General features: G+C 42.6%; 1 protein-coding gene across 2 annotated transcripts in view; it reads right to left on the bottom strand.

Annotated features, from left to right (window-relative positions):
- Window positions 1–5,143, bottom strand: part of LOC121550353 (major vault protein) — a 28,045-nt gene extending 22,902 nt beyond the window's left edge. For both annotated transcript variants that reach the window (XM_041862576.2, XM_041862579.2), the window contains exon 1: window positions 4,986–5,143. In XM_041862576.2, coding sequence (XP_041718510.1) covers window positions 4,986–4,988 — 3 coding nt within the window. In that variant the 5' untranslated portion in view covers window positions 4,989–5,143. The remainder of the gene's footprint in view (window positions 1–4,985) is intronic.
- Window positions 5,144–12,145: the final 7,002 nt, after the last annotated feature.

Genomic DNA, 12,145 nt, shown 5'->3' with positions numbered 1-12,145 from the left:
CAAATTTCCTGTTTGGAAAAGGGACAACGCAATCCCCTCTAGTTACCGCCCTTGTTATCCTACAGGTGCTTTCCTTGAGCATGATATGCCAGTATAAGGTTGGAGGGGCAAGACAATGCAGGATCTTAAAGACAAGGCTTGTATCTACATACTGCATAAAGCTATCCAGACTGAATAAATAATGTTTGTGAATGATGTGACAATGGTGGTAACTGTTTGGTTTGTTATCAAAAATCTTAAGGGTTTGTTTGTAGAGTGATTCAATTGGTTTCAGAATAGTAGCTCCTGTGACCAGCATGTGAGGCAATATCTCAGACGTGAGAAGATCACAGCATGCATATATAGTTTTGTGGCCTCCAGAGGAAGGTAAGGTTTTATAAACCTAAAGTTGGATCATCCAAACTTCACCGTGTTTACCACCTTCTTCACGTGTTTCTTCAATTTCAAGTTGGAGTCCAAAATGACGCAGAGATACCTGAAGTTAGACAACTTTCAGATTCACATCATTAACAAGAACAGCTCGTTGGGAAGAATCAATGGAATTTGTTGAGAAGTACATACAGTCTTTTCGATATTTAAATGCAAACAAGAATCAGTCATCCATTTAGAAATGTGTACCATAGCTTCAGTTAACAAACTTGTTGTCTGTGTACATACAGGACTGTATCGTCTGCATACATCTGCATGTTAACTTGTGGGCAAGCAAGTGGGAGATCATTTATATAGATGGTAAACAGAAGGGGGCCTAATATTGACCCTTGTGGGACCCCAATGTTATAGTAAAGGGAGTCCGACTGAGTGTCCCCCAGACGAACCCTTTGGCTTCTGTTTGTCAGATAGGAAAACATCCAACTAATGGCTTCAGTGGACACATTAAGAGAGGATAGTTTGGATAGGAGGACCTCATGATTCACAGTATCAAAGGCCTTTTTAAGATCCAAAAGGACTGCACCAACTTCACCACCTATATCCAGTTTAGATTTAATGCACTCCAGAAAATAGCAATTGGCAGTTTCGGTAGAATGGTTAGTTCTGAATCCAAATTGCATTTGATGTATGGAGTTGCCCTGATTGAGGTGATCAGTCAGATGATCAGCCACCCATCTTTCAGCTACTTTTGATAAGACTGGAAGAATGCTTATAGGTCGGTAATTTTTCACCAGTGTTGGGTCACCAGATTTTAAAAACAGGTATCACTGCAGCAGACTTCCAAATATTGGGTAAAATCCCATATTTGATGGACAGATGAACTAGATGTACAATAGGGGCAGTCAGAGGATATTTGTGTCTCTTCAGGAATACAGCGTCTAGACCAGGGGTGTCAAACGTCCGGCCCGCGGGCCGGATCAGGCCCGCAAACAGGTTTAATCCGGCCCGCGAGATGATTTTAAAAAATATATATATAATAATAATAATAATTTTGTAAAGTATAAAAATGCGCTGCAATTTTTCAAAAAAATAAACTGCTGTTCCAATTGCGTCCACTGGATGGCGCAATAGCAATTGTGTTAAGCAAGCAAACTGTTTATACCGGGGCAGAGCAAGTAGGTCAAGCACGTGCAGCCAATGAGCTACTTTGTTTTGCCCACAATATTTATTACGGCTTCTACTTTTAACATTATGTGCTTTGGCACCCTCATTGCCCCAATATGTCTCTGTCAAAAAAAGAGAAAAGTGGACGCAGAGTGCAGAGTGTTCCAAGAAAAATGGTCATCCTATTTCTTCACGGAATTGAATGGGAAAGCTGTATGTTTGGTGTGTTCAGAGCATGTTGCAGTGCTGAAAGAATATAACCTTCAGTCGCCACTATGTGAGTCTTCATGCCGACAAATATGACAACTTTCAAGGACAGCGGAGATGAGAGAAGGTGAATGAACTGTTGGCGGGTCTGAAGAAACAGCAGTCTGTGTTTACTCACAGCCGAGACATCAGTGACGCTGCAGTGAAAGCTAGCTACCTCATTGCTAATGAAATCGCAGTGGCTTCAAAACCATTTAGTGAGGGTGAATTTGTAAAAACATGCATGATGAAGGCAGCGGAGATTGTGTGCCCTGAAAGCGGCAGGCTTTGCAAATATCAGCCTGACAAGAAACACAGTTGCAGACAGGATTTCCGATCTTTCAGTGGATTTGGACAGCCAGTTGAAGCAAAAAGTAAAGTCATTTATTGCGTTTTCGGTTGCAATTGATGAAAGCACGGACATTACAGCTGTTGCACAACTGCCCATTTTCATCCGCTGAGTTGATGACACATTGACCGTCACCGAGGAGTTCGTGGAGTTGGTGCCGATGACAGATACAACGACAGCAGCTGATATTTTTACCACGACTCGCCGGCGCGCTGGACAGGGTCGGAGTGGACTGGTCCCGCTGTCAGCCTGGCTACAGATGGTGCGCCCTCAATGATCGGGAAAAAAGCAGGCGTTGTGACAAAGTTCAGAGAGAAAGTGCAATCTGCAAATGGAGGACGTGATTTTTGACTTTTCACTGTATTTTGCACCAGGAGGCTTTGTGTTGCAAGTCATTAAAGATGGATAACGTCATGAAGGTGGTCATCCAAACTGTTAATTTCATCCGATCCAGAAGCCTGAATCACCGTCAGTTTGACAGCCTTCTCAGAGAGAAAGACCACATCTATGGCCTGCCATACCACACTGAGGTAAGATGGTTAAGCCGAGGTGCTGTGCTGAGGCGTTTCTTTGATTTACGAGAAGAAATTGAACAGTTCATGGAAGAAAAGGGCAAACCAGTGTTAGAATTTCATTCCGCAGAATGGATGCAGGACCTTGCATTTATGGTGGATGTTACAGAGCACCTGAATAACTTGAACAAACAGCTGCAAGGGCGCAACAAAGTTGTCACGCAGTATTATGACAGGATACGTTCTTTCAAGTTGAAGCTGTTATTGTGGGAGACGCAACTTGCCGGTGGTGATGCAGCTCACTTCCCCTGTCTGAAAAATGTGTGCGCGACCCAACATGTGGCAGACATGAAGCGGTTCAAAGATAAAATAATGGGACTGTTACGGGAGTTTGAGCAACGCTTTCAGATTTATGTTTATATGTTTTTATGTTGATGTGCTATTGTTTTTAATTGTTTTTATTTTATTTGTATATTTAACCTATTTTTGACTCTGTGGTTCTTGCACTTGTTTGGGGAACAGGATTTCATTATTTTTATCTACATTTCTGCCTGAGAAATGACACCCTGATATAGTTCTGTGATCTGTGATATACTTCTGTGAATCACTGAGGCATTGTGTGTTTGTGTGTTCTTTGTCCTCAGAACTTTCAAATAACTTGAGGTGTTTTATGATTAATAGTGATGTTGTGCTTTTGGACACTGTCCTCAGGCTCCAGCTTTATGTTTATATGTTTTTATGTTGATGTGCTATTGTTTTTAATTGATTTTATTTTATTTGTATATTTAACCTATTCTTGACTCTGTGGTTCTTGCACTTGTTTGGGGAACAGGATTTCATTATTTTTATCTACATTTCTGCCTGAGAAATGACACCTGATATAGTTCTGTGATCTGTGAAACAGTTCTGTTAATCACTGAGGCATTGTGTGTTTGTGTGTTCTTTTTCTTTAGAATTTTCAAATAAACTTGACGTGTTTTATGATTAATAGTGATGTTGTGCTTGTACTATTTTGGACACACTGTCCTCAGGCTCCAGCTTTATGTTGTATGTTGATCGTATTAAAACAAAGAAAACAATCTGAAGTTGTTGTTTTTAAGTTATATATATACACCATGATTTTTCCGGTCCGGCCCACTTGGGAATAGATTTTCCTCCATGTGGCCCCTGAGCTAAAATGAGTTTGACACCCCTGGTCTAGACCAAACCCATCTTATGTTCTTGAGCTCCCGAATAAGCTAATAATACTGTCCACTGCTGATGCTGAGATTTCAGGAATTCAAAATATTTGTTTATTATTATCCATGGGAGTAAGAACTGTGGTCTTGGCTGAACATCTTTGAGCCAGTTCCCTGACAGAGTCAACAAAAAAATGGTTAAAGGTGGTGGATATGAAATTGGAGTCTTGAATTAGAATCCCATTAACCTTTAAACGTTCAGGATGTTTTTGGGACTTTTCAGCTCCTCTCCCTGTTAGTTTGTTGAGTTTCCCAAATCACTTTACCTTTTCCTTTTGCTTCATTGATCACTCTGGGGAAGAACTCTGCTTTCGCTTTTTAAATATTCCTTACCACCTTATTTCTCAGTGATGTAAATATACGTCTGTCATCATTCTGACCAGACTTCAGTGCTTTTTTCAAGGACAAATCCTGTTCTCTCATCGGTCACCAGAGGTCCTCCTTGAGCCATGGCAGAGAGGTTTTTCATCTTGGCTTACGTTGAAATGTCCTGGTAAAAGAGGTATCCACTTTATCAATAGCTGACGGAAACGTTCTGTGTCCAGACTCTAGATCTTCATTTCTTAACAGATCAAACCAGTCAATTTGACTTATAGCTGCATCGTAGTTACTCTGCTCACTTTTCTGGATTTTTTTATCGTACTGTTGCACATTAATATGGTTCTTAAATCTCTTTTTAGTGAGCTTTCTAACGACCAATGTAACATTGTGGTCAGATATGCCAGTTAGTAAGTTAATGGACTTAGTTATTCGATCAGGTCTGTTAGTAAACACCAGATCAATTTGAGTCTGCGATATCTGAAAAGTTCTGTAATGTTATGTCCTCCAGAACAGGCCCCTGAAGCAGCCTGCCCTACTGCCTAAAGGTGACACTGGCCATGTTCGAGAGCATCAAAACTGTGATGCATCATATGTCAATTGTGACGGACTGACCTACAAATTATATTGAGTAGTTATTTATGATGCAAGGTGATTTGTAGATCAGTCCGTCTCGCCTTTAAAGTCGGCTGCAATGTCGAACATGCCCACTGACTGCACACTGACCTCCTGACTCATTGGGTGGATCTCAAGCTCATCCTCCCCCTCCCCTGACTGTAGCAATCTTACCATAAGTGGAATGCACCGACTGCAAGTCCCTCTGGATCAGTCTGTTAAAAATGTCCAAAATGTAAAATGATTCTCCACTTGTTCCCTTTTCCTTCGGTGGTTCTGATCTGAAGGAGCTGACCAGGTGAAAGCTGATCCCCCATTAGGACTCCATTATCTAGCTCTCCTCTCAAGCAGCTTCTCTCTCTGCCATTTTGGATTTTGAAACACTTGTGTAAGAAAATGAGCCAAGAATTCTATTGGCTTCAAGCCTACTTTTGGACTAAAAAGATGTCCAATAGAGAAGTGCCTTTCAGTCCAGGACTAGGTTTACTGTCATCTGCGCTCAGTCTTGTAAAGTACCTAATTAAAAATACTTTAAAAGTACTACTTAAGTCATTTTTGGGGGGTATCTGTACTTTACTATTATATTTTTATAATACTTTACTACATTCCTAAAGAAAAGAATGTACTTTTTACACAACACATTTTCCCTGACAACCAAAAGTACATTTTGAATGCCTTGCATGACATGACAGCATGAAATTGTCCAATTCACAAACTTATCAAGAGAATATCCCTGGTCATCCCTACTGCCTCTGATCTGGCAGACTAACTAAACACACATGCTTTGTTTGTAAATGATGTCTGAGTGTGCCCCTGGCTATCCAAAAAAATAAAATAAAATGGTGCCGTCTGGTTTGCTTAATATACGGAATTTGAAATCATTCATACTTTTACACTTAAGTATATTTGAGCAATTACATTTACTTTTGATACTTAATTATATTTAAAACCAAATACTTTTAGACTTTTACTCAAGTACTATTTTACTGGGTGACTTTCACATTTACATGAGTAATTTTCTATGAAGGTATCTTTATTTTTACTCAAGTATGACAATTGGGTACTTTTTCCACCACTGTCTGCGTTCAGGGAACTATTATTTATACTATACTAGAGAGTGTACGCTATAACTCAAGAGAAAAGATTCCCATTAGACAGTGTCCTTTAACTGACATGCTCAGACATTTGTGGGAGCGCTCGTGAATAGTGAGAGCAAATACACCTGACAATGACACTACAGAACGACTGACGCAAACTGGCTGGACCAGGTAATAGGTATACAGGTGGGCTTGAGAGAACAAAAGTAAATACAACATGCCTCTCTATACAAGACACAACTATGGACACTCCCACCATGTACACACACATCTGTCATTCACACAAATCTGAGCCAAACACATGTCAAATCGGTCATACAGACACCTTTCACAAACTGGCCAAACCCAATTATATTGCCATTTCACTGTACATTCCAGTGCCTCCACCCACTCAAGAACTATCAAGCAAGAGGGACAGTACACATACCTCATGTACTGTACATTGAGCTCATGTTATTATAAGGTGTGCGCTGTGTACTAGGTGTGAAGGCACAGTACAGTAACCATCGTCACCCACACCCTCTCACAGCAACAATCCCATCCATGACACCATAAGCACATATGGTAGCACATTAGAACAGCGCCGGAAGAAGATGGCTGCCGTTTTACAGCCCTCTAACCAATTGTACTATTATGTGTGTTTTTCCGCGTTATTTGTAATTTATTTTGTACATAATGTTTCTGCCATCGTCTCTTATAACCAAAGAGAGCTTCTGGATATCAGGACAGCGATTACTCACCTCGCGTTGGACGAACACTTTTTCTTCAACGAGGCGTTCGCGAAGGATATTCTACAGACTCCCGACAAGGCCCAGATCCCCGTCATTCGCGTGAGGAAGAGACGGAGATATCGTGGACGCAGATCCGGTGCCTTGTAAGGATCCGACGGCGAACGAGTAAACTGCCTCTCCCATCAATCCTATTAGCCAACGTTCAAGCTTTGGAGAATAAAATGGACGATTTAAGATTACGGTTATCCTACCAACGGGACATTAAAAACTGTAATATCTTATGTTTCACGGAGTCGTGGCTGAACGACGACAATGATAACATTCAGCTAGCAGGCTATACGCTACATCGGCAGGACAGAACGGCAGACTCGGGTAAGACGAGGGGTGGCGGTCTCTGTATATTTGTAAACAACAGCTGGTACACCAAATCAAATACTAAGGAAGTCTCAAGGTTTTGCTCGCCTGAGGTAGAGTATCTTATGATAAGCTGCAGACCACACTATTTACCAAGAGAGTTTTCATCTATATTTTTTCATAGCTGTCTATTTACCACCACAAACCAATGCTGGCATTAAGATTGCACTGAATGAGTTGTACAAGGCCATTAATCAACAGGAAAACGCTCATCCAGATGCAGCGCTCCTAGTAGCAGGGGACTTTAATGCAGGGAAACTTAAATCCGTTCTACCTAATTTCTACCAGCATGTTAAATGTGCAACCAGAGGGGAAAAACTCTAGACCACCTTTACTCCACACACAGAGACGCATACAAAGCTCTCCCTCGCCCTCCATTTGGCAAATCTGACCATAACTCTATCCTCCTGATTCCTGCTTATAAGCAAAAACTGAAGCAGGAAGCACCAGTGATTCGGCTAATAAAAAAAGTGGTCAGATGACGCAGATGCTAAGCTACAGGACTGTTTTGCTAGCACAGACTGGAACATGTTCGGGATTCTTCAGACAGCATTGAGGAGTACACCACATCAGTCACTGGCTTCATCAATAAGTGCATCGATGATGTCGTCCCCCACAGTGACCGTAACGTACATACCCCAACCAGAAGCCATGGATTACAGGAAACATCCGCACTGAGCTAAAGGGTAGAGCTGCCGCTTTCAAGGAACGGGACTCCTAACCCGGACGCTTATAAGAAATCCCGCTATGACCTCCGACCGAACCATCAAACAGGCAAAGAGTCAATACAGGTCTAAGATTGAATCATACTACACTGGCTCTGACGCTCGTCGGATGTGGCAGGGCTTGAAAACTATTACAGACTACAAGGGGAAGCACAGCCGCGAGCTGCCCAGTGACACAAGCCTACCAGACGAGCTAAACCACTTCTATGCTCGCTTCGAGGCAAGCAACACTGAAGCATGCATGAGAGCACCAGCTGTTCCGGACGACTATGTCATCACGCTCTCCGTAGCCGATGTGAGTAAGACTTTTAAGCAGGTCGACATTCACAAGGCCGCAGGGCCAGACGGATTACCAGGACGTGTACTCCGAGCATGTGCTTGACCAACTGGCAAGTGTCTTCACTGACATTTTCAACATGTCCCTGACTGAGTCTGTAATACCAACATGTTTCAAGCAGACCACCATAGTCCCGTGCCCAAGAACTCTAAGATAACCTGCCTAAATGACTACCGACTCGTGGCACTGACGTCTGTAGCCATGAAGTGCTTTGAAAGACTGGTCATGGCTCACATCAACAGCATAATCCCAGAAACCCTAGACCCACTCCAATTTGCATACCGCCCCAACAGATCCACAGATGATGCAATCTCTATCGCACTCCACACTGCCCTTTCCCACCTGGACAAGAGGAACACCTACGTGAGAATGCTATTCATTGACTACAGCTCAGCATTCAACACCTATAGTGCCCTCAAAGCTCATCTCACTAAGCTAAGGATCCTGGGACTAAACACCTCCCTCTGCAACTGGATCCTGGACTTCCCTGACGGGCCGCCCCCAGGTGGTAAGGGTAGGTAACAACACATCTGCCACACTGATCCTCAACACGGGGGCCCCTCAGGGGTGCGTGCTCAGTCCCCCTCCTGTACTCTCTGTTCACCCATGACTGCATGGCCAGGCACGACTCCAACACCATCATTAAGTTTGCCGACGACACAACAGTGGTAGGCCTGATCACCGACAACGATGAGACAGCCTATAGGGAGAGGTCAGAGATCTGGCCGTGTGGTGCCAGGACAACAACCTCTCCCTCAACGTGACCAAGACAAAGGAGATGATTGTGGACTACAGGAAAAAAAGAGGACTGAGCACGCCCCATTCTCATCGACGGGGCTGTAGTGGAACAGGTTGAGAGCTTCAAGTTCCTTGGTGTCCACATCACCAACGAACTATCATGGTCCAAACACACCAAGACAGTCGTGAAGAGGGCACGACAAAGCCTATTCCCCCCTCAGGAGACTAAAAAGATTTGGCATGGGTCCTCAGATCCTCAAAAAAATTCTACAGCTGCACCATCGAGAGCATCCTGACTGGTTGCATCACCGCCTGGTATGGCAACTGCTTGGCCTCTGACCGCAAGGCACTACAGAGGGTAGTGCGTACGGCCCAGTACATCACAGGGGCAAAGCTCCCTGCCATCCAGGACCTCTATACCAGGCGGTGTCAGAGGAAGGCCCTCAAAATGTGTCAAAGACTCCAGTCACCCTAGTCATAGACTGTTCTCTCTGCTACCGACGGCCAGCGGTACCGAGTGCCAAGTCTAGGTCAAAAGACTTCTCAACAGCTTCTACCCCCAAGCCATAAGACTCCTGAACAGCTAATCATGGCTACCCGAACTATTTGCACTGCCCCCCACCCCATACTTTTTACGCTGCTGCTACTCTGTTAAGTATTTATGCATAGTCACTTTAACTCTACCCACATGTACATATTACCTCAACTCCTCAACTAGCCGGTGCCCCCGCACATTGACTATCTGTAACGGTACCCCCCTGTATATATAGCCTCCCTACTGTCACTTTATTCTATTGTATATATAGCCTCCCTACTGTCACTTTATTTTTACTTCTGCTCTTTTTTTCTCAACACTTTTTTGTTGTTGTTTTATTCTTACTTTTTGTTTAAAATAAATGCACTGTTGGTTAAGGGCTGTAAGTACTTTCACTGTAATGTCTGCACCTGTTGTATTCGGCGCATGTGACCAATAAAATTTGATTTGATTTGATTTGGTACACAACAAAATGTGAAGTGCATGTGTTGGTTCAGGAAAGTTCTTTTTTTTTGGGGGGGGGGGCGACACAGATGCGCATGGACAGCAGTGGACGCATAAATTCTGGCCTAATGTCATTACACTTTGTGGTGTTTTGTGTAACAGATGTCTCTTTCCATTCACCACTGTTTTCCATTGGCCTGCTAGCTCCCCTACCTCTACAGAAGCACAGTTCCCGCTCAGCCCAGTCAAAGCTATTTGCTGCTCTGGCACCCAAATGGTGGAACAAGCTCCCCACTGACGCCAGGACAGCGGAGTCACTGACCACCTTCCGGAGACACTTGAAACCCTACCTCTTTAAGGAATACCTGGAATAGTATAAAGCAATCCTTCTACCCCCCCATAAAAAAAAAAAAGTGGTTGTCCCACTTGCTATCTATAAGTTGAATGCACTAATTTGTAAGTCGCTCTCTGGATAAGAGCGTCTGCTAAATGATGTAAATGTAATGTAAATGTTTGGAGGCTGGAAATATGTTTCAAGTGAATGCGCGTGTAGCCTAGTAAAGGAACCCTTTGAAGTGATTGTTTGACAATCAGATGACAACATCATGACTGGTTGTGTTTATGCCACAGTAAAAGGTAACACATTTTAAAAGTTAAATGACAACTCTTTACGACTAGGCCCACAGAGATCCTATTGAATTAATAGGTATTCTATATGTAATTCTATGATTAGGCCCATACGTAAGCGCATGCACACATAGGTCGTGACTTTCATTATTGTGATGACTATTTATAGAATAATTACCTACAATGTTTAATTGTTACTAGATTAAATTAATCATGTAACAATTAACTCATTAGGAATTTGGGGCACCACGGGAAAAGTTGTTTAACACGTTACCGTTTCCCGAATTAACTGTAAAGATATCTAGATATCTCTTATCATTTAACAGTCATTTCTTAATATCAGTCTCATTCTGAATGGCGTAGACTCTAAGTCTGCACGAACCCGGGTCTTACTGATCATTCCGTACCACACAAATTGATTTAATTATCTTCCTTTCACTATACTAGAGGCCAGAGATAGATTCTCCTATCTCTAATTGCAGTCACTAAGGTGTAAAGACCGGCACAGCCCGTCCCCCCCGACCATTTGATTTAAGGCCTTTGATCCTCACCCAGGGAGAGTCATGACACATTGGGGGTCCAGTACAGAGAACAAATTCAATCTACTTTTCACCCGATGGTGTCAAACTGTGTGCTACTATTTTGCTCAGGTCTTTCTTGTTAAAGGGATTTTTAATCCCAATTACATTTTAAGTCATTTAGCAGATGCTCTTATCCAGAAGCGATTTACAGTTAGTAGTGCATACATTTTTTCAAACTGGCCCACCATGGGAAAACGAACCCACAACCCTGGCGTTGCAAAGCGCCATGCTCTACCAACTGAGAGATACAGGGGACTATGAGACTAACCTGGTAAAATAAAGGCAAATAAATATGTCCTAGTTTAGGGACTGTAGGGTAAGATTTGTTTGTGCATTCTTGAGCGGAAGAGGAAGTGGCTTTCTGTTGAAGTGGCTTTTGAAAAATCTGTTTCTAGATTGGTGTGACATAAATTGCAATGATCAATTGGCTCACTTATGCTCTTAAACTCTCATATGGTATGTGTGCAAAGTGTATGTTGTCTCCACATCTGTCCAGTGTAGCTCAGTTGGTAGAGCATGGTGTTTGCAACGCCAGGGTTATGGGTTCGACTCCACGGGGGCCAGTATAAAAATATATGCAGACTCACTAAAAAACTGTAAATTTGCTCTGGATAAGAGCGTCTGCAAGAAATGTAAATCTGCAAGTTTTGCATTGATAATGGTCTGTGCTCAAAGAGGCAGAAATGCAGATAATCTCCCTTTTTTAAAATCTATGCCCTGTCCTACAGTGGAAAATAAAATGTTCCAGAAAGAGTCAAAGATCATAACGTTAATCTCTCTGTTTAGAGGAGGAGGCACCCTATAGATAAAACATTCACAATCAGTGGTGTAGGAGATATGGACATAATATAGTTTATTTGAAGTGGCAAAAGTGCGTCTCTATTGCTGTGAGTTCAGTACCATGTGATATGGGTGTTTCCTCCTTATAGAATTAGGAGAATAGCACACAAAGCATTCTCGTGATAGTTCCAATACTTTAACAATACATTATTCAGTCCTCACTGATCTGAGCCCGGTCTCCCAAAAGCATCTTAGCTTAGCCTTAAGATGCTTTTATGTTTCCCTCTTATTGCTTTGACCAGGAAGGATGATGCATTTTGATTTT

The sequence above is a fragment of the Coregonus clupeaformis genome, chromosome 10 (assembly GCF_020615455.1).
Source record: "Coregonus clupeaformis isolate EN_2021a chromosome 10, ASM2061545v1, whole genome shotgun sequence".
NCBI classification, from domain to species: domain Eukaryota; kingdom Metazoa; phylum Chordata; class Actinopteri; order Salmoniformes; family Salmonidae; genus Coregonus; species Coregonus clupeaformis.
The sequence above is the reverse complement of the archived record's forward strand: the minus strand, read 5'-3'. Positions and strand labels throughout refer to the sequence as shown.